General features: G+C 46.2%; 1 protein-coding gene across 18 annotated transcripts in view; it reads right to left on the reverse strand.

Annotated features, from left to right (window-relative positions):
- The window catches only part of MICAL2 (microtubule associated monooxygenase, calponin and LIM domain containing 2), a 240788-nt gene that overhangs the window by 174783 nt on the left and 43016 nt on the right, over positions 1–22989 (reverse strand). For all 18 annotated transcript variants that reach the window (XR_011249327.1, XR_011249329.1, XR_011249328.1 and 15 more), the window contains exon 3: positions 12128–12468. Coding sequence is in view for 14 of the 18 variants with exons in the window: in XM_069554368.1 (XP_069410469.1) it covers positions 12128–12391 (264 nt within the window). In the remaining 4 variants the exon portion in view is untranslated. The remainder of the gene's footprint in view (positions 1–12127; positions 12469–22989) is intronic.

Raw genomic sequence — 22989 nt, forward strand, 5'->3', positions numbered from 1 at the left:
AAATTGCAGAGACAGAAAGTAGAATGGAAGTGCCAGGGGTTGGGGAGAGGGGAGAGATGGAAATTATTGTTTAATATGTACAGTTTCAGTCTGGGATGATGAAAAAATTTGAGAGATGAATGGTGTATTGGCTGCTTGACAATGTAAATGCTGTACACTGAGAAACGATTAAAATAGTAAAATTAATGTCATGTATTTTACCACAGTTAAAAAATAAACCCAAACTCAATTCAGTTACTGGAAAACAAAGTACGATTGAAATAACTTGGACACATAAATCTACTTTTTTAACTGTAAATATTATGAAATCTAAATATGGATTAAGTATTTCTGATTAAAATTTAGCATCCAAACTGAGATATGTTAGAGTAAATATACACCAGAGTTCAAGGTCGTAGTACAAAAATCTAAAATATCCTATTAATAACTTTTATAGAGACATCTTAGAATATTTTTATAAGTTGGATGAAATAAAAGATATTACTAAAGTTGGAAAAAGGAGGATTAAAGTTCTGATACTTGGTACCACTTGGCTGAACCCTGAAAACATTATGCTAAGTGAAATAAGCCAGAATCAAAAAGACAAATATTACATAATTCCACTCACATGAAATACCTAGAATAGGAAAATGTATAGAGACAGAAAGTAGATTAGAGGTTACCAAGGGCTAGGGGGAAGCGGGGAGTAGAAAGTTATTTCTGAAGAGTTCAGAGATTCTATCTGGGGCAGTGAAAAATTTTGGAAGTAGAAAATGGCAATGGTTGTGTAACACTGAGAATGTAATGCCACAGATTCACATACTTAAAATGATCAAAATGACAAACTTTATGTTATACATATTCTACCACAGTCAAAAAGGTAAACATTAGGAATATCAAAGGGAGAAAGAGAGACAGAGACGGAAACAGAGAATGAGAGAGAAGGAGAAAATGGAAGAGAATGCTTTACGGCAGAGAGAACAACGCTCAGCTATATGGTAACCACTGCCTTGCTAACTAGAAGGGGCGAACAAACTTTCCTGGACTTCTACAGATTTGGACATAGAGAATTTTTCCAGATATGGTCCTCAAATTTAGACAGTTCTCCCTGGAGAAAGATCTGAGAATAAAGTCCTCCCACTGCTGAATCCCCATGGACAAACCATTGGTGAGTTTGCTACCCTATATTTATATCTCTTAAGACTGTGATGCACAGGAGGAAGTGCAGGGTATGCCAGGTGGCAGTGAAACATGTTCCACACTGTTGAAGGCTCTGTAGTTAGGACACAGTTGGGTTTTCTTCCCAAGATATTGCATAAAAGTTTAAGGTAAACAGTTTTTTATGTAATATAATTTAATATATAATATATTCATGTATATACTATATATATGTACTATATATATACTATACACTATTCATGTATATACTATTAAATTTATAACTTACTCCCCTTAAGTATTGTTGTTGTTGTTCAGTCGCCCAGTCATGTCCAACTCTTTGAGACCTCATGGACTGCAGTGCGCCAGGCCTCCCTGTCTTTCAACATCTCCCGGAGTTTGCCCAAGTTCATATTCATTGCATTGGTGATGATATACAGCCATCGTATCTTCTGACGCCCTCTTCCCCTTCCGCCCTCAATCTTTCCCAGCACCAGGGAGTTTTCCATTGAGTTGTCTGTTAGCATCAGATGACCAAAATACTGGAGCTTTAGCTTCAGCATCAGTCCTTCCAGTGATTATACGGGATTGATCTCCCTTAAGATTGACTGGTTTGATCTCTTTGCTGTCCAAGGCACTTTTAGGAGTCTTCTAAAAGTTCTTTGGCATTCTGCCTTCTTTACGGTCCAGCTCTCACAATCATACGTGAACAATGGGAAGATCATAGCCTTGACTATACGGACCTTTGTCAGCAGAGTAATGTCTCTGCTTTCCAACCCTTAAGTATACAAGTCTATAACTACACATGTTCTAAAATACACTATTTGCATTGGTATATGTGTTGAACATGTCATAGAGAGGGTTGGTAGCTCATAGCTGACCTCCTATATCAATTGAGGTCTTTGTGGCCTCCCAATCCTGCCTCCTGCAAAACTCACAGGCTGAAAGGCCAAGTAAGAAAAGATTCAGCTGCCTGAACCCACAGGCATATGATTCTCTTGTACAGTTTGACTTCTTCTGCCCAACCCTGCTTCTCTCCCCCATTCCTTTCACAGGTATTGATTACTAATGAACATCTTGCACTCCAAATACCTTCTAAGCATCTGCTTTTGCAGAACTCAATCTGTGACAAATATGTACTATTCATTAGTTACTATTCTGCTGCTAAGTCACTTCAGTCGTGTCCGACTCTGTGCAACCCCATAGACGGCAGCCCACCAGGCTCCCCCATCCCTGGGATTCTCCAGGCAAGAACACTGGAGTGGGTTGCCATTTCCTTCTCCAATGCATGAAAGTGAAAAGGGAAAGTGAATTCACTCAGTCGTGTCCGATCCTTAGTGACCCCATGGACTGCAGCCTACGAGGCTCCTCCGTCCATGGGATTTTCCAGGCAAGAGCACTGGAGTGGGGTGCCACTAGGTGCTGGAAAATCAGCAGAGACTATGCAGACAAAAACTTCCCCCAAGGAGCTTACATTTTATTAATAGTAGGGTTTCTGGAAATACTTTTGTCTATGTGATAAAGCAATGTATGCAGCTACAGCAGTCCCTTCTACCTGCTTCCTGCCTCAAAAGCAGACATGATGGCTGGATATACAGCAGCAATCTTGCAACTACAAGGTGACAAGTATGAGGAAAAGCCTAGAGCTGCACTATCCAATTCAACAGCCATTAGTCACATGAGGCTATTGAGCATTTCAACTGTGGCTCATCTGAATTGAGCTGAGTTGTAAAACACACAGGATTTCAGAGACTTAATACCAAAAGAAGAATTTAAAAAATATCTCAGTAATAAATTTTTATATTGACTACATGCTGAAACAATGATATAGTGGATATATTAAGTGAAATATATTAAAATAAACCATTTCTTCATACTCTTTAAAATGCGGGTACTAGAAAATTTTAAATCACATATGTAGCTCATATTATATTTCTACTGGACAGCACTGGCTCAGAGAATCACAGAGAATATAGCCATTGAATTTTCAGTCACCATCATTCTCCTGATAGCTGGTTAAAAAATAAGCTCCTATTTGTTTAAATTCACTGCAGTTGAGTTTGCAGTTGAGTGTAATCATTTCTGATTCAGAGGGAGTGTGAATCGCCCTGGACCCGCCCTACGGCAGGAAGGCTGAATTCAGTCTGGCACCCCATCTAATTGATAAGAGTTAGACAGATATATTCACACTTAAGTGGACAAATCCCTTGCCGTGGAATATATTTATCTCCAAGATATTTTTTATTATGAAGAAAAGCAAAGCTGAACAAGCGCCTCCAATGAACATGATGGAGGGAAGCCAGGGGACACCTTCCAGTCTGGGAAACAGAGCGTGAAACTGCTTCACGGCTTCCTCTCGCCTTGCCCAGTGGTACACATTAATTTGGATAATCCTGGCCAGAGATTCCCTAAGGCCTTGTGCAACCCTGGGTGGGGCAGGAACTGCGAGAGGTTTTTCTTTTTTCACGAAGAAAAAAAGAGGCCCAGCCCTTCAGTCTAACAAGCCTACTGGCTAATTTCCCCATCCTCCTTGAAAGCTCCACGAATAGCCAGATGCCAGATGCTAGTCAATGGCACCCCACTCCAGTACTCTCGCCTGGAGAATCCCATGGACGGAGGAGCCTGGTAGGCTATAGTCCATGGGGTCACTAAGAGTCGGATACGACTGAGAGAGTTCACTTTCACTTTTCACTTTCATGCATTGGAGAAGGAAACGGCAATCCACTCCAGTGTTCTTGCCTGGAGAATCCCAGGGATGGGAGCCTGGTGGGCTGCCGTCTCTGAGGTCGCACAGAGTCGGACACGACTGAAGCGATGTAGCAGCAGCAGCAGTCAAGGCACCGACAAGGCTATTGGTCCTCATCACACACCCCTGGGAGAGGGTGCTCAGAGGCAAATCTGGACAGATGTTTGAATAAGAAAATAAGGGATTGGCCGGTCCTGGCTTCTGTAAACCCACAATCAAGGCTTGGAAATATACTGGGACTCACCCAGTACAGCTCTACAGAGAGAACTGTACGTTAATAGTACACTATTTGTGCATGAGTGCTCAATCGTGTCCAACTCTTTGAGACTCCATGGACTGTAGCTCACCAGGCTCCTCTGTCCATGGGACTTTTCAGGTAAGAGTACTGGAGTGGGTTGCCATTTCCTCCTCCAGGGGATCTTCCCAACCCAGGGATGGAACCTGAGTCTCCTGTGTCTCCTGCATTGCAGGCGGATTTGTTACCTGCTGAGTCACTGGGGAAGCCCCCAGTATGCTATTTGTACTACTGCAGAAAGAAGCCTCTTGAGCTACACAGTTCATTCATTCAGTCCCTGAGCACCCTCCCTACGTCAAGCCCTATGCTGTGCTTCAGACCCAAAGAGGAGCCAGTCTTGGTTCCTGTCCTCAGGGAGCTCACAGTGGTGAGGAGCCAAAAAAGCAGTCAGTGAGGGACACTGATCAGCAAGGTAGTGATAGGACCAGAGTTGGGAGCCCGCGGAAGCACCAAACTCAACTGGGGATGAAATAAGAGAAAGGAGATGTAGAAAGGAGGTCAGGGCAGACTCCCTGGAGGTGATACTAGCTTAAACTGAATCATAAAGAGAACAAGTTAGCTAGGCCAGGAAGGTGCCGCTGCTCAGCACAAAGAGTACAGATCCTCCATGGATCAAGGCTGTAAAATCTCCCACTCTTTGATGAAATTTTGAAGAGGAAAGCATATTGAATACAAATTCATTCTTCTTTGAAAGAGCAGTCACCTTTTACAAAGCAAATTTCTTAATGAAGTCATGTGTATGAAACTATAAAGCACTATGCAAATGCTGGATGTAACAGTAACGAAATCATTGTGATTGTTACAGGGGTGGCAGTGGTCCCGACCATGTTGCCACCGACTGCTCTTCACTCAGTGACCCCTTTCAAGGCCACCCAGCCCAGACTCCAGGATTGAGGGTGTCCATCACAATACCCACTCAACCAAGCCAAAGAAATCCAAGTAGGCAACATCCCACTGTGGCTCCCTTTTCCATCAGGGCGCTTCTTATCACTCTCCTGCACTATTGGAAGTGCCTATGGCAAGAACCTCCATGGACGAGAACTTGCCTGTAACACTGTCAATGCAATGCACACATCCTAGGACGCTGAAATTCTCACAATGTATCCCATAGACAAACTTTCATGTGCATACAAAGTACATATGAGGAAGTGTACTGTAGCACTGTTTAAGATGGCAACAGACTGGAAACAACCTAAGCAGTTAAGCAAACTGTGATGGGGCCATAAAATGGGAAGCCATAAAAAGCCATGAAAGTAATAAAAGGGTTCGATTCCCCAGGTACTGATATAAAACAGTCTCCGAGATATGGGTTTTTTTTTTTTTTGAGTGAAAAAAAAGGTACACAACAAATATATTTTTTAAAAACTTCCCATTAAACAAGGAGAAGGGGGATGCACACACACACAAATGGAGACTTTCAGGAAGGGCGCATGGGAAATGGCATACTGGTTGCCTCTAGGGAAAAGACCTGGGGGCCTGGGCAAAGGCATTTCCTTTCCCAGTATATTTTCTTGTCTTGTCCTGCTTGAATTAATTTTTTACCATGAGCATGTTTTTTAAAATTTAATTAATTTTTGTCTGCACTCAGTCTTTGTTGCTGCAAGCAGGCTTTCTCTAGTTGCAGCAAGTGGGGGGTACTCTCTAGTTGAGCTGCCTGGGCTCCTTCTCATGATGGCTTCTCTTATTGCAGAGCATGCAACAGGGGAAGGTGCTCATGGGCTCAGTAGTTCAGGTGCACACGCTTAGTTGCTCTATGACATCCTCCTGGACCAAGGATCGAACCTTTGTCCCCTGCGCAGGCAGGAGGATTCTTCACCACTGGACCACCAGGGAAGTCCTGCATTTCTTTTTTAATTAAAGACAACGAATTAGATGGTTCTTAAATAGACAAAGAACACTTTAATTATAAATGTATTAGTAAAATGAACTGCAGTGAACCCAGACTAACCACTTCCTATGAAGACAGCCAGAAGAGAATTTTTTCATCTCAGTTTAATATTGTCGGGATAATTGATTTCCTCAATCTCACGTAGCATGTTCAATGCACGCACTCAGGCAAACTCCACACACTTCGTGAGGTGCACTTCGTGCGCGTCACACTTCGTGGTGACAAATGTAGTGATTCATAGAACTCGACTGGCAATTGAGGCTTGCAGACGTGCCTACTTGGGCAGCGCCATAGTCCACTGGCAGGTAAGTGGACAGATACAGAGTTTATGGAAGCTTTTTGTTCAGCTAGCACTTTCCTGGTGGCTCAGTCAGTGAAGAATATGCCTGCAATGCGGGAGACCTGGGTTTGATCCCTGGTCTCCTTCCCTGGAGCAGGAAGGTCCCCTGGAAGAGGGCATGGCAACCCACTCCAGTATTCTTGCCTGGAGAATCCCCATCGACAGAGGAGCCTGGAAGGCTACCATCCATGGTGTCGCAAAGAGTCAGACATGCCTGAGCGATTAAGCACAGCACACATAGCACAGGAGGTCACAGTGCAGGGACCATCCTCTGCTCTGTCAGTTATGCCTGCAACTGCCTGTATTAGGCAAAGCGGTGCTGGACATTCCCAGTCGATACAGCGGAGCCAGGATTTGAGGGTCCTGGTGGGTGATTTCAGAAGTGCGGAATGTCAGATAGGCTTATCTAGGCTGCAAGACAGCGGCCTTCCCTCCGAGCTCCACCTCTCCTTCCCCCCCTCCCTGCTCCTACTGTGCTCTGCTCAGGCAGCTAGGGAACCACGCTGTAATGAGCTGGGCTGCAAGCATTACCCAGGCCGGGGTTACCCACCCCCGGGGAGGCAGTGCAGACACAAAGACGGACAAAGGTCATGTTCAAGAGCAGAAGGCATGGTGTGACCCAAAATACGGACATTTCCTTCTCACGGGATAATCCAAGAGTTTTCATTATATAGGCTGGCCCTGTGGCTGCTGGTGATAGAAGCTTGAGTCACTTCCTGCAAACGTGTTTTTATGGCAGTGATGTACAAATGCCTTCTGGTCTGAACTGGTTACCTGTGATTACCAAGCCACCCCCTGGAAGGAGAGAGCAGGAACCCTGGATTGGGATCAGGGACACATCCTCAATGATCCTCCAGGTCCTCTGTCTGAGCCTGGCCCCAGGAGGCCTTCTGGTCTCCTGTCGTTCATCCATCCTGCTCTCATGCTCTCCCCTTCCTCTTCCCTCTCCCCATGGGCATCTTCATTCCCATTACATGAGCAATCCACTCTTCCCAGAATATGTTTCTCTGCCTTATGTTCCCTTGAGCTCTTCCTTCAATAAAGCCAGACAAACTCCTACTCATCTGTCAAACCCCAAATCATTTCTCTTCTTCCAGGAAGCATTCCCAGACTACTCCAATCACTTGCTCTTCTACAGTCCTGCAAAACAGTGTACACAACTCTCTCATATCACTTAGGATATTAATAATATTATTAATGGCTAAACACTAGCTGATCACTTACCAGGTACTAGGCAGAGTTCTAAACACTTTTCAAAGATTACCTTATTCAATATTCACAAAAATTCCATGAAGGAAGAAGCATCATTGTCCGCATTTCACAGAGGCTGCTATTGAGAATAAGGAATTAGGTAAGTTGCCCAAAGACAAAGAGCTCTAAAGTGACTGACTGGTGCCTAGATAAGTACCTGGCACATAGCAGCTGCTTAATAATCATTTACCTTAAAAATGATTAAATAAGTGAGTAAATACAGAAGTGGTGACATTTCTGTCCCCTCTATAGAAAGCTCAAGTGAGAATCATTTCTTACTACTCTTCCAAACCATCTCCTCTGTCAAATACCTACTAAGGTGTAGGGTCTAGGAAATACCTAACGAATGAATAAACAAAACACTATACGAGCCATCCAATAAATAGAATCCAAACCCTGGCAATGCCACCCACTAGCTTCAGCCAAACAGCTTCAGCTTCCTGGGCCTCCTGGTTTGTCATCTGTCAAATTCAGAGATTGTATACAACATTCTTTCAACTTCCTTCTAGCATTAAAAGTACATATAAAATAAACGACCAGACTCAATGACTTTGTGGTAATAGTAATTCCCAGGCCAAATTATGTATTTTGCTTTCTTGGGAGCTGTCTTCCCTAGGAAGAGCACAATCAGATGTGGCATTTGATCTGGGTACTACCCTAATTCACAGCCAAAATCAGCCCTGAAAGAGTTTCTTGGGCCTGCTCCTTGGTTCGCTCATTTCTTATCCAAACAGATCACACCCAGGGGAAGAATTACTAAGTGCTTGGCTAAACCCTCATAAATAATAATCAATAATGAACAATAACCCCAAGTTAGATTATGCAACTGGCACCTAAGCTACTGCTCCATGGACCCTGCAGGTCCTCCCTATCCCCTGCATATGAACCAGAGGCCATCTTCTCCAAACAGACCCTGGTCCCCAGTCTTCCCATGCCATCACCACTAGTGCCTGCATGGGCACACACACACACACACTCCTGCTGGCACGAAGAGCTTACACCACCTGGTAGGGGCTGATTAATGCTCGTGAATCACCGAGGCCTAGATCCACTCCATATGGTGCTGAGACACAGCCACATCAGGGCAAAGGTGGAGTTCTGGCTGCAGTTCATTCATTCCCAGTCTACCTGTGACTAAGCAGGAGCTTGGCTATATGCCTGGTACCTGACACATCTGTGTTACATGGCTTAGCATTAATGATGAACCACAAGCATGCTAATGCCCATCACTCATTGTTTTGTTAATGCTCAGCACCAGCTACTACACCAAGGGATAATCCTAAGTGAGATGTGTGAGCAAGACAGTGTCTGTTTATGTTGGAAGAGAGGGAAGACCATGTTCTGTGTTCTGCTTGACTCACAACCAGGAGACCCAGGCTCTTAGAGTGAACGTTACCCATCATTACCATTACCCACGTGAATCCAACGTGAAGAGGTCTGGACCATACATACCTAGGATGCAAACAAGCAGTTGCTCATCACGAGGAGGACACCTAGTGTTTGTCTATCTCCCACCCCCCATCCCTGGGGACCTGTTCCTCCCCTCATGTGAATCATGTGATGCTTAAAAGGGCTGCCAGAGACAGCGGTCAGCTCCCTTGGTTTTGGCCTCAATAACTGGCCCAAAAGTGAGCTAACTGAAATCCTTGCCTGAGATTTCCCATATTGAGCAGGAAGACAAAGGTCTTTTGAGTCACAGAGCTATCAAGAGCCTGGTGGGCTTCCATCTATGGGGTCGTACAGAGTCAGACATGACTAAAGCGACTTAGCAGCAGCAGCAGCAACACAGAGAAAACATGTTTGCAGGAGGGAAGAATGGAGCCAAGACAGAGCAAAATATTTAAGAGATATTTAGATGGAAGAAGAGAGGGTGGGAAAGACTTTGAGTGTCTGGACCATCCTGTTCATGTGAGTTAATCATTTCCCTGTTTTGTTTAGGTTAGTTTGAGTTTCTGAAATGTGCGAATAAATTCGCCTAAGAGTCACAGCCATTTTTCTTTATTTCCACAGCCCAGTAATTGATTTTAAATTTGAGTAATTTCAAATTTCGCAAACAAAACTGAAGAACAGCCATATTTTGTTTGAATTCTTTTTTTCTGTACACTGAGTGCAGTTTCCAATAGGTCGTCTACAATTCAGGAAACAGGTAGTTTTTATGAGATGGGCCACCACATTTGATGTCTTTGTTCCTCCTCCTGAGAAAGGTGTAAAAATTCCTGCACAAGAACCACTCTTACTCAGCACCACTAGGGAAAGACATGAGTCCTTTCCCTTTGTTTTAATATCTTAGACATCACTGATGACCTGCCAACCACCAGATGTACAGACTCCTCCACTTCAAGCCATCAAAGCTTGTAAAACAGGGGCTGGCCAGGCAAGCTAGGCAACCAGCCAGTGGTTTTTGGAAGGACATCTTCCTGGTGGTCACCCCTTCATTCCATCCCTCTGCTGGCTGACTCCCTCTGAAGGTCTGTCCTCCAATCCCCGAGAGTCCCCAATAGCTAGGAACTGTTGGGTATATGGGGTGATGCATTTTTTGATACAGTGAGCTCTGAAAATTTTCCTTGAGAAAACATATTGCACTCTAGCCACCTAACTTCCATAGGACCTTTGAAAAAGGAAACCACTATATATGGTTACTGAAAAGGGTGATGCTTTGTAAGTTAAAAGCTTCCCACTCCTAGAACTCTGAAGAGCTGCTCAGTGAGCCAGGAACCATGAAGCTACAACAGCTAGAAAGGAGGTGCTGGGCGGGGATGGCACTTAGGATCCTGGTCCCCCCTCTTCTTTCTTTAAAGCTTTCCTCTTCTTGGGTCAGGCTGGAGCTTAGCAGGTTACGGTCAAGCCCTTCCTGGATGGCTAGTATGCTCTGGGCTAAAACGACTCCTGCTTTGCCTGACGAAATGCCCTCCTATGCCCTGTACAATCTGTGTGTCCCAGGCTCAGAGGAGCTTGGCAGCTGTCTTCCCCAGGGCAAGGGAAAGTGGCTGTATCCCACGGTGGACTCAACAGCTCCGCATCACCAAAACAAAAACACAACAGTTCTGATCTCTATGGAGAGTTCAATCCTCTTGTCTAGGATTGGCACCAACTAGAATTCCAAGGGCTCTGGCTGAGCTACCTCCTGTGAGGTCTAAATACAGCATGCTTGCTTTTAACCTAAACATACAGCCTGGACCAGTGCCCAGGGCTGACAGCCCCCAGGGAAGTCTTGACTTCTGGCTGCGCATTCAGAGATGGGTGATTCAGAGCTATCAGAGACATGAAGTGCTAGGCACAGGTTCTCCGATGTCACCAACGTGTGATCCTGAGCAGAGGAAGGGGATGAGGTGGTGGAGAATGCAGAGATGTGAAGAGGAAGAGAAGGAGAGGGAGGAAACAGCAATAAACACCAAAGACCTATTTCTTAGCCAATTCAAGTCAGGGGATCTTTCTCAAATGTTTGTTCCCAAAAGGAGCACAAATGTCTCTCCAGGGACTTCAGGGCATAGGCCCTAAAATCAGAGAGACTGAGATTGCCTTTTTGTTGTGTGGCCTTAAGTGAGACTGACTTTGCAGGTTCCATATCTCTTAAGTGACCCAAAGGACTATCGTACTGTTCAATGAGACCTCATATAGAACGGGCCTGGCCCAGAGAAGCTACTTGGTAAATAATGGCTCCTAGAAGTAATGGTAGTAGTAATAGCGGAAACAGGATAACATCAAGGTTGCCTTTGGTGAGCGGACTATTTCCTGCCATATCAATAAACAAGGATGTGAAAAGTCATCCTCAACTGTAGCCCTCCAATGCCAGCTGATGAGCCTTAAGGGCACTCAGAAAGGAGAAGAATACCTGCCATCTAGCAGCTACAGGACTGCAGCCACTCCCTACAGTGAGCCCTGAGGAACTCAGGACATAAAAACAGGACCCTGTCCCCAGATAGCTGAGGTGCGTATCAAAGGAATGATTTCTGTGAGCCCAGACTCTTGCATCTTCCCATGCAAAGAAAAGCACTGATTTCCTTAACTTGGGGTATCTGGCTTTATTTAGCTATATAATCTTGATGTTCAGACTATCTGCCCTTTGTTGCAAAACTTCCATATAATCTGGCTCCTCTCCTCACCTCCTTGGAGCAATTCTCTCCTACTTGAGATGCTGTCTCCTGAAAAATCCTAAAAGTCCCTACCAAATAAAGCATAGCTCTCAGCCTTTAGGTTATGAATAGTTTTCAAGATGACAACTTTATATTCTGTGACTCAGAGAGCGCATAAGAAGAATTGCTGAGACCACTACAATAGGATAGAAGCCTCCGACCAAGATAAGCTGTGCATATACAGACAAAGGTAACCTTCAGCTGAGTCAAACAATAAAACACAACCACATTCGCTAAGAACCTTACAATGGCAAAATGGTAACAGCTTCCTAACCTCTCAACAAACCACCCCACATGCCCCACAGGGTAAGAAGCATCTATGCAGGGGTTCCCTTACCTTTGTGTTCATACAAGATTTTCCTCGCTTATACTCTTTGTGGGACCCACGCTTGTCAAGTTTGTACCACAGGGCCTTGGCCTTCCAGGTGGTCACTTTGGACTTGAGCTTGGAATAAAAGTTTCTGTGGTCCAGAGGGTCTAGGTCCAGGTGTCGGGTGAGGATGTTGAAGGCCTGAAGGGTACCTTTGCATGTGGAAGCTTGGACAAAGTTCTCGAATATCTGCCCAGCCTGGGTCTGCTTCTCATCCTCATTTTCCCCCATGTTTCAGGAGCCACGCAGAGCAGCGATGTGGAGAGGATGGAGGAGAACACCATGAAGTACCTGGAGAAATGTCACACCTGCAAAGGTAGATGGAGGCAGAGGTGAGCTCCGTGGACGAGGGTAGGCTGGGGAGAGGGTGCAGAGAGCTAAAAATACAATTCCTCTAAGATACTAACATACTAAACATAAGACCCACCATACATACTCTACAGGAGAGGTGTAATCATACCATCTAACCTGGAAATGCTGCCTTGCTGGCAATCTCTCTCCCCAACACTCCACGCCCCTGGCTGTCTGCAGAGAAATACAGATTGCCAAAGACATACCCTGGCTGATGTCAACATTATCTGGGCAATCTTGCCATAAGCCAGATGGTTCTGGAAGGTAGGAACTAGCAAAAGGAAAACAAACCAACCCAGAAACCCAGATTTCACACTGTTGAAAACCTGTAATTCTTGGTACCATAAACTGATTGACTAATATTAATATAACCTAAACACATGACATGAATGCACAGTTCCCAAAAAGTAAAGCTCTCTAGATTTCATGACCACCATCCCACCTATCTTTCAACATCACACTTTTACATCTTCCTTCGTTAGTTATCAGAGGGTGACTTCTCTTTATACAGACAACAAATGGCAACTTCTCAAATCTGCTGGAAGGACAGCATCCACTTCAGTGAGACATACAGAAAGACAGAGAGACATGTGGGTCTCCTCCTGATGCACAAAACGAGTCTGTGCTTTGTAAGCCCAAGCTGGGAGCCATTTGGAACAAGTGCTAAAGGAAAGAAAAATCTGATGGAGGCTCATTCACATCACAAAAATAGCTTGCCGGGGTTTTGGCCATCATCCTTTCTTCTCTGCACCACTCTAACCTCAGGCATTTTCTTAGGAAAGTCATTTAAGTTTCAAAGGAACAAAAATAAATTAGACTGATTTTCCAACGCACTAGCTATTTTTCCAGAATCCAAAGCCGGTGCAAGAAAATGAGCATGGAGGAGCTGGGGCTGGCCCTGCTGTCAGGAGGGCTTGAGGGAGTCTGTAAACAGAGGACAGAGCATACCAAGCTGCCCCAGACAGAAGCCTGGCAGGAGGAGGTCAGCAAACAGAGACAAGCCCTCCGGCTGGGTAGCTTCCCACTCTCCAGACGGAAACGCCATTGTGGGTGCGCTTGAATTGCGGGCTGGCCTTATAAAACTGAAAGCAGAGGTTGGTGTTTATCTTCTTCCTAATCCTTTACTCATTCATTAAGCAATAACTACTGACTCTGATGCTGGGAGGGATTGAGGGCAGGAGGAGAAGGGGACAACAGAGGATGAGATGGCTGGATGGCATCACTGACTCGATAGACGTGGGTCTGAGTGAACTCCGGGAGTTGGTGATGGACAGGGAGGCCTGGCGTGCTGCGATTTGTGAGGTCACAAAGAGCTAGACACAACTGAGCCGCTGAACTGACTGACTGACTGACCGGTGCCTTAGCAAGGGCCACACATCACCCTAGATGCTAGAGGAGGATACAGAGACAGGGCCTAGCGAGGAAGGCAGACCCATAAATAGTTGATTACAAGACAACAGGCCAGCGCTTGTAAAACTGAACACAGCACACGGAAGCCCAGAGAAGATGTTCAATAGAGCCTGGACAAGCCCAGAGGAGCCACAACAGGGAAATGCCTAAATGCCGTGATTTTAGGAATGAGGTGGGTTTTGCCAGACAACTTGGGAATGGACCATACAAAGGCACGGATCTGGACCAGCATGGCAGCAGAATGACAGCAAGTTCAAGGCACTGGGAATTCAGGACTCGTGACAAGGTGTCTGGGGCAGACTGTAGAGGAGACCTGGCTTCTCCAGTGGGCTGTGGGTACAGGAGACAGAGCAGCGGGGTGAGATAAGTCTTTGGGAAAATGAGATGGCAGGGGTGGACTGGAGAAGGAGGCAGCTGAGGACTGCCCAGGCACAACGAGGAAAGAAACTGGCAGGGCAGGGGGAAGGAAAGCACACACATGTAGGTTATGCACAGCCTGGCTGGGCGCCACCTGTGAGGCGCCCCTCGCTGGGGGCAGACAAGCTCTCCAGACACCCAGATCCTGATGGGTGAAGTGGCTTGGGCTACAGCATAGGACACCTCCCTCCTGTCCCTCTTTCTCCAAGAGCTTCCAACAGGCCGGGCACCAGACTCAGCAGAAGGGAGAATAGTACATTCCCTGCTTCAGACCCAGCCAAACTCTACTCTGCAGCCAGGCCTCTGTCCTCTGGTCCCCTCAACTCAACAAATTCAACCAACTTTGAAAGCTGGCTTTGTGCTCTACCCGGGACTGAGAAGACATAGATTCCCTCCCACGTGGATCAGTCAGAACCTTTAGTGTCTGCACTGCTCACATTGGTATCATTCACATAAACTTTGCCTCCGCCTGTGTTTCAACTTTTCCCCTGTGTAGGACCCACCACCCAGAGAGCATAAACAGAGAACAAGACTTATCTGCTTTTCGGAGCATATTAACATCCTCAGTCTTTATCTATCTTTGGAATCACTTCTATGCCAGGGATTGAAGAAGAGCTGGAGTAGCTAATTGACAGCTGCAAAGCTACTTGAATTCCACCGAAATCCTGTAGTATGGGGTGGGCAGGTGGTGCAGAGGAAAACCACAGGCTTTGGGGCTCTTAAAGCCATGTCCAAAGCTCAGCTTGGCCCCTCGCTGCCCACCTGGCCTCACATAAGCCACATAAACTCTGAGCCCCAGCTGTTTCTTTTGTATGAGAGCCTGCAGAGCTGCTGTGGAGGGTGAGATACAGGAGTGATGGCAGAGCCTGGCCCAAGGAGGCACTGGGTAGATGTGAAGATATATGCTGAAGCCATCACCTGCAGCTGATCTGAATCTGGGGAATGCCCCAGGTTGAAAGAAAAAGCTTTGAAAATCAGTTCTAGTCACCAACTCTTCCTTGTCTAAAATGGTGAGCTGTTCTGAGTTATCAAGCTAGACCCAACTCCCAGAGAATAATTTATAAACTGGAAGAACCTGCCTCCTCCCAATGCCAGCTGCCTCCTCTCCTCCCCCAAAAGAAAAATGAACAACTTAATTTTACAGCTCCAAGGGAAAGAGCCAGAGTGGTATTGAGGGCTGTGGGTGGGCATGAGAGCTGTAGGAACTAGCTCCTATCTGGAGGGAGATACGAGGAGGTGAAGGGAGATGAATGGACAGGAGGAGATAAGCCCTGCCTGGGGCTGTGCCCCCGCAGCCCGTGCCAGCCTCAGCCCTGCCGCCCTGCATCTAAAGAGTCTGGTCTCAGCCTTTAAAATCATTTTCTAGTTTAAGTCAGATACCTTAGGAATGACTGACAGCCCCTAGGAGTAGGTCTTCTCACAGAAGAGCATCTGGATATATGGAGTCTGGCAAACCCAGGCGTGGGTCTGGTCTCAGGCACTCACTAGCCACGGGACCCTTGGAAGGTTATCTAGCCTCTCAGCCTGCTTTCTCATCTGCTCAATGGGGATACTGATACTCGAGTCATAGGGTGGTAAGGAATAAACTCAATCATGTGTGATGTATTTAGCACCTGTGACTCCCTGATGACCAGCACTCATTACTATTCATCAAATGACTCAAACACCATCAGACCAAAATGAAGAGAATATAATTGAAGACTACTAGTACTAGCTTCTCAGAGAGGGCAGTGGCACCCCACTCCAGTACTCTCGCCTGGAAAATTCCATGGGTGGAGGAGCCTGGTAGGCTGCAGTCCATGGGGTCACGAAGAGTCAGACACTACCGAGTGACTTCCCTTTCACTTTTCACTTTCATGCATTGGAGAAGGAAATGGCAACCCACTCCAGTGTTCTTGCCTGGAGAATCCCAGGGACGGGGGAGCCTGGTGGGCTGCCGTCTATGGGGTGGCACAGAATCGGACACAACTGAAGTGACTTAGCAGCGGCGGCAGCAGCAGTACTAGCTTCCCAAGTCAAACAATTATATACACTTTACAATTAGAGGCCATGGGCTTTCAATTCAAAAGATCTGGTTTCAAATTCCACTTCCTAGCTGTGTAGCCTTGGACAACTAACTCCATTTCTGAGTTTTAAGTTCCCATATGAAATGTGGGGAACCTCACATCAAGAAGTTTGGATGATGAACTGAAAGCATCCATGGTACAAGGTAGTTTTGTGAATGAACTAGAGAGGCTGATTTAGAAGGACTCCCATAAGTTTGAGTCTGAGTTTCCAGAAACTGGAGGGTAGTATTTTGCTGGATACCCTTCTCTTTCCGCCAAAGAAGAAAGTCAGGATTAGTTAAGCCAGAGGATCCTGGATAATAGCCGTTGTTAGCCTTCCTTGTCAATCACTACCCAGTTGTTGCCTTTGGAGTTTGGTATGAAATATAAATAAATGAACTACTCAGAAATATGAAAGGTTTCTGCATTTTCTGGGAAGAAACAAGACATGATGCTTTAGTTTCTAAGAATAGCCTTGAAGCAATTTGGTCTTTGCCAATGAGTCCCTTATTTGTGGTTCTGCCTATGTGACTTCATGAGTCACAAAGCAAGTCCCTCTCCCTGACTCTGGCTGTTACAAATTAAAGCTCAGAGTCTCAGATTGCCAGCACTGGTAATGGGCTCTTGGGCCCATAACATCTGGGAGACAAGTTCAAGGTTTATGTAGAGGCCCTGAGTAGTCCTCAAAATAAGAGACGAGCTCCTGGCCTGACAATTACCAGTACACTCTTGTGCGGGACTTCCACACCTCTGTTGTCCCTTGGCCTCATCACCTGTGAAATGGCATCAAAGAGTGTGAACAGGCAGTGCATAAAAGATGGGACCTCACTGGTGGTCCAGTGGCTAAGACTGCAAGCTCCCAATACAGGTGGCCCAAGTTCAGTCCCTTGTCAGGGAACTAGATTCCACATGCTGCAACTAAGAGTTCGCACGTCACAACTAAAGAACCCTCATGGTGTAACTAAGACATGGCCCAGACAAACAAATAAATAAAAGAGAGAGTTCTAGAAAAACTGAAGGAAAGCTGGAACAGACAATGAGCAAAACCTCTCAAAGCAGAATGAGGAAATGGCAGCCCTCAACCCCACCCTCAAGGCTCACAGACACATTTCAACGCAAATGCCATCTAAAAACCAAAGCCTCTTGTCATTTCCACTGCCAAACCCCTATTCAAACTCACCCTCTCTCAGGTTAACCACCCCAAGGGGCCATGGGGGCACGGCCCAGTTTCCTCAGCAGTGAAAGATGGGGAGGTCTTCACCCCATCCACTCACAGAGCTGCTGGAAAGACTTAAAGCCCCCAGCTCTGCACCTCACACACAGAAGACCCTCAGGCATGGCTACTTGGATTCGACATCTGAGACAAGGCAGAGGCAGCCAGGGCCAAATAGTGGGAAATCCTCACACACTGCATCTCTGCAGAGCCCAGCACAGGCAGAACACCTGCTTTACAGGTGGTGTCTGCAGACGTCATCTTCTCACCTGGCCCAGGGAGGCCCGGCTTTCCATCTACCAGGGCACGTGACACCAACTTGAACCTAACCCTGGGGCAACTCCCAAGGTTGGAAAGGGGCTGAAAGGGGCCCCTTGTAATCTCCTTCCAGCCAGGGTCCCCAGCCTTCCCTCCGTCACCTTCCCAGGTTGAGCACGCACCACTTCCTGGGGCAGCCTGCCCCACCCTCGTCTCCGCTGACGGAAGACAGCCTCAGTGAGATGATTTCTCTTGGTCCCTCTTCAGCAAGATCGATGCTGTCTCTCCAGCGGCTTCTCCCCGCGGTTGGTCTTAGCCCTTGAGATCACCCACAGGCAGTCAAAGCCCTTTCCATGTGGGTTGAACCCACACGTGTAGTCTTCTTACACACGCCCTCTAGAGCCCCTACTGGAAAGGCTAATGGAAACACGTCCAAGAGAGGTAGCTGAAAGCCCACCCAAGTGCCTAGCCTGCAGCAGGGCCTGGACACTGCCCTCTGTTTACACTGGCCCAGGTGGGGAGCTCAGGAAAGAGTTCTGTGCTGCTCCTCTTCTGAGAGTCCAGGGCCATGTGGTCTTGCCCATCCATCCCCAGCCCTCTCCTCTCTGTCTTTCAATAGTGAGCTGACTCCACTGCTCTGGCTTGAAATGACCTCACACATTCCCACTTCCTCACCTCAGTCAATTTCCTCGTGGAATCACTCACACTAACAGATCCCAGGATGACCTAGGTTAACCCCCCAACCCCACCCCCATGAGTCAGAGAGCTATATGCTGACCAAAGTACCAGGAAGTCCAGAGGGTATGGTGATTCTCTTGCTCTCTCTCTGTATCTACTCTATAAGAAGCAAGGACTTTGAAGGTAGGGGGTGATTCCAGAACTTGATCATCTCACTTTCCTGCAAGGCAAGTGTAAGTGTGCCATGTGTGGTTACTGTATGCATATGCATCTGTTCACGCTAATATATGCATATACATCAGTATGTGCATAAATGTTTATATATGCATGTATGTGTGTTATGTATATGTGCGTATGTATACATGTATGCACACAAACACATACAAATTTAAACTTTTTTCCATAATGATTTCTGGCCAGTGCCCCACATCTCTGCTTGTCCTGCTAAGCCCATCTATATGAACCTCTAGGAGAAGCAAAGCCTTTGAGACAGGCAAAACTTGGGCCTGGGCATGCGGAGACTGAGCCTCATCAGAACAGCAACAACGGCACTGCTCAGCTGCTCACTGGGCGCCAGACCCTGTCCCAGATCTTTTACATCCATGATCTCATCTAACCATCCCTGTTTGACAAAAGAGAAGGAGATTCCGAGGGGCAAGCAACCCCCTTCACAAGCCAAGTACTGAATGGGCATGCTGTAAAGGAGCTCAGTTCTACCTCACTTCCAAATCCACGCTCTTAGTCACCAACTGACATGAGCCATGATGATGGAAATGTTAGTAATGCAACCTGCCTTTTCTGAAGTCGCTGTGTAAATTAAACGGGGTGAGTTCTGTAGTCTCTGAAGTTCTTTCAGGCTCCGAGAGCCTGCAAATGTCACGCGGGGTGTGGCTTAAGTTATGGTGCAACCAAATAATAACGTATTAGGCAGTCCTTTAAAAATAATATTTATGAAGACATTTAATCCTTGGGGAAAATGCTTATGCCCTAAATCATGGTGAAAAGAGCAGGATACAGATTAAGGTCCTCAATGATTCCAACTCCTTAGCGTAATATCCAGAGGAGAAAGGAATCAAGCCAAACATGACCATGGGGGTGGGCGGGTGTGTGTGGCGGGGGGGTGGGGGGGAGTGTGTGTGTGTGTGTGTGTATGTGTGAGATGGTATTTCCATTGATTTATTTGTAGCTCTATACTTTTCTGTATTTCAGCACATACAGCTTTTTATAACTCCCTCCTATATATGCATCCCAAGTCCTGGAGTCCTCTCTCCCTGGCTAGACTATCTTCATCTCATGTATCTTCCCTTCCTCTGGCCAATCCAACTCCAGTCATACTAGCAGTGCCGTTTTTCTCCAGAAAAGAAAGGGCCTTCTTGTAAGAAGTCCTGACACTGCTAATTTAATGAAGGGGCTTATATTCCAACAGGTGAGAGACAAGGTCCCCAAGGCTGCATTCTACATTTTCACACTTCTGCTCTCTGGATCACAGACCTTCAAGTCCAGTGAGGCAGGTCCTTTCCAAAGAGCCATGCTGGGATAGGGATAGGGGGGAAACAATACCTCTGACACAATCTCAGCTGTGTCCACAGACCCCTGACCAGCCAAACTCCACAAGACAGACACCCGCTTCCCTGCTTACAGTCCGCGGCTCAGTTACCCAGTCGTGTCCGACTCTTTGCAACCCTATGGACTGTAGTCCACCAGGCTCCTCTGTCCATGGGATTCTCCAGGCAAGAATACTGGAGCGGGCTGCCATTTCCTTCTCCAGGAGAACTTCCTGACCCAGGGATCGAACTGGTGTCTGTTAGGTCTCCTGCATTAGCAGGTGGGTTCTTTACCATTAGTGCCACCTGAGAAGCCCTAGGAGCTGACAAAACAACACACACCTCAGCACATACAAGCAAGTCCACTTCACCAACAAAAACTCAGCAGCCTGTTCTGCATATGCTCTGAGTCACCTTCAGCACACACTGGCTGCCTGGGAAGACTGCGAAGTGCAAATTCCAGTTTTCAGGAGTCTAGCCTTTCTCAAAACTGATGGTGGGAGGTACCTAGGATAAGCAAATTCACAGACACAGAAAGTAGAAGGGCTGGGGAAAGAGGGAAATGGGAGTTATTGTTTAATGGGGACAGAGCTTCAATTTGAGAAGATGAAAAAGTTCTAGAGGTAGAAGGTGGTGATCGCTGCCCACCCATGTGAAGCCACTGAATTCTAACATTTAAAAATGGCCACAATGGCAAATTTTGTCATGTATAGTCTCCCACAATAAAAAATAAAATCCATTAAAAAACAAACAACTATCACCACCTTCTAGTAGGAGCTGCCCAAGGCCAGAGTACAGAATCTGTGGCCCAATTAACAACGAACCTATTTTTAAAAAATATTTTTGAGTTAAAATATAATAAAACAAACAGTGGAAGAATCCTGTTGTTTTTTATTTGGCTCGGGGCATAATTTCTTGTTGTTGTTTTTGTAAGTCATGTAGGCATCTTTCAGTCTTCCTTCCAAACCTCATTTGACTCCAGGAAGCCTTTGGAAGTTCAGCCCTGCCAAATTCCAAATTTTTATCTCTTATTCTGCCTTCCCTGGGACATCATCACCACTGTCACCCCCTGCCCCCTCAGCACCTGTAAAATCTGCATCAACATCACAGAGAAGGCTGGGTAGGGGCTCCCTGGTCTTAGCTCCCAGAGCCCACCATCCCTTGCCTGGGGAGAACACTCCTGTGTTCTAACAGGACCTAGACAGAAGTCAGCAGACTTTGTTCCTTGAAAGCAGGGAGCATTCTTCCCTGCAGCACACAGATTCCCTAAAGACTCCCTGAGGGCCCATCTAGATCAGTTCAGATCTGGTGGACATGCCATCGGGCTCAAATGAGGGGAGACAATGGGTATGTAACTAGATGAGACTTCTGTCTCTCAAAATCAGAGCTTTACACATTTTTCATTGACTAACATCAATTTCAGGGACACTGGGTATGAATCCTTGTCATGTTAGCAGAATCTTGCTGCAAGCAAAGAAGCTTGCCAATTTGGAAAAAAAAAAAAACAGTATGTCTGACATATCATATACCATCCTTACTGTTCTTAAGCAAAGGACATGGATGTGAACCAATCTCTACCCCACTAACTCCTAATCTTCCTTCAAGGCTCTTTTCCTCTAGACACTCCCCACCCCGCTAACCCTGACCCCTTTCCCAAATGGAATGGAACCCTTCCACAGCACCTGTACTTGGCTCAGTCACAGTAAGCTTTTCTGTGCTGAACTTAATTTTTCATTTCCCTACTCCCAGTTTCCAGCACAAGACCCTTTCTATATAGTATGTGCAAAATGAATGAATAATGTTCAATCCTTGGGAACATAACAATTGTTGACATTTAATGATCATCTATAAAGTTTTAGGCAATAAGGTAAAGCTTTCTTTGTGTTAAAGAAGTTAACCGTTGTTAAGAAGCGAAGGCATCATGAGACACTATTTATTATCCCCACTTTTCAAAGAATTAGAAAAGTTTGCAACTTGGCAAAGTCACATAGCCAGAAGTATGGAAGCTATGCCTTGAAGTCGAACAGCCCGAGTTCAGAGCCCACATCCATGACCACCTTCCCATACTGCTCCCACACAAAATGGATGGAGGGATCCGAGTTCTGCCTCACACCCACATCAGGGACACGGTCTCTGGTCTAGACCCTTTGGTTCATGATACTCCCCTTCTTTCATCAAACTCCAAATGCCAGGATCTCTCGTCATGAGATCTCGATGCAGTTTCGGATAACAGTGATGAATACAATGAAATGTCAGCTGAGGGGTGACTTTCTACCCTGGGTGGGTGTGGCAGAGATAGGCCAGCTGATCACCAGATATATTTCTCCTTCCTCCTGGGCCCTTCCTTGCAGCTGTGTGAGCCCACATGACCAGTTCAAGGTGATGGAATGTGAGCAGAAGGGATGCGCACAACTTCTAGGACCAACCCATGAGAACCTCTCATGGTGATCCTCCAGGCTCTTTCCCCCTCTGTCAGAGGGCAGCAGCCTTGGAAATCACATGTGCAAGATAGCAAGACCACAATGAGGAGGAGCTAGGCCCCCTGATGCCCACTGGGAGGAAAGCCCTCTACACCAAGAACATTTGGACCTCATATAAGTGAGAAATAAACCTCACTTATATGTGAAGACACTGAGAATCAAGGCTATATCTGTTAGGCAGGAAGTATCAACTAATCCAGTAGGTAAACTATAGTACAGTGGGTATGTCAAATTTAGCCTGGGTTAGAAAGCACCCCCTCCCAGTAAGAAGGTTGATCACATGGGCATTAACCTCCCTCTTGTCACCAACACTATTGTAGGCTGACTTCCAGACAACTATTTCTGGTCTTTTCTATCTTCCTTTTCATTAGGCTCTCTATACCCTGGAAAAGTCACTTGACCCGCCCCAGAAATATGGCTGACTGCCCCTCAC

This window comes from Ovis canadensis, chromosome 15 (genome assembly GCF_042477335.2).
Source record: "Ovis canadensis isolate MfBH-ARS-UI-01 breed Bighorn chromosome 15, ARS-UI_OviCan_v2, whole genome shotgun sequence".
Lineage (NCBI taxonomy): Eukaryota > Metazoa > Chordata > Mammalia > Artiodactyla > Bovidae > Ovis > Ovis canadensis.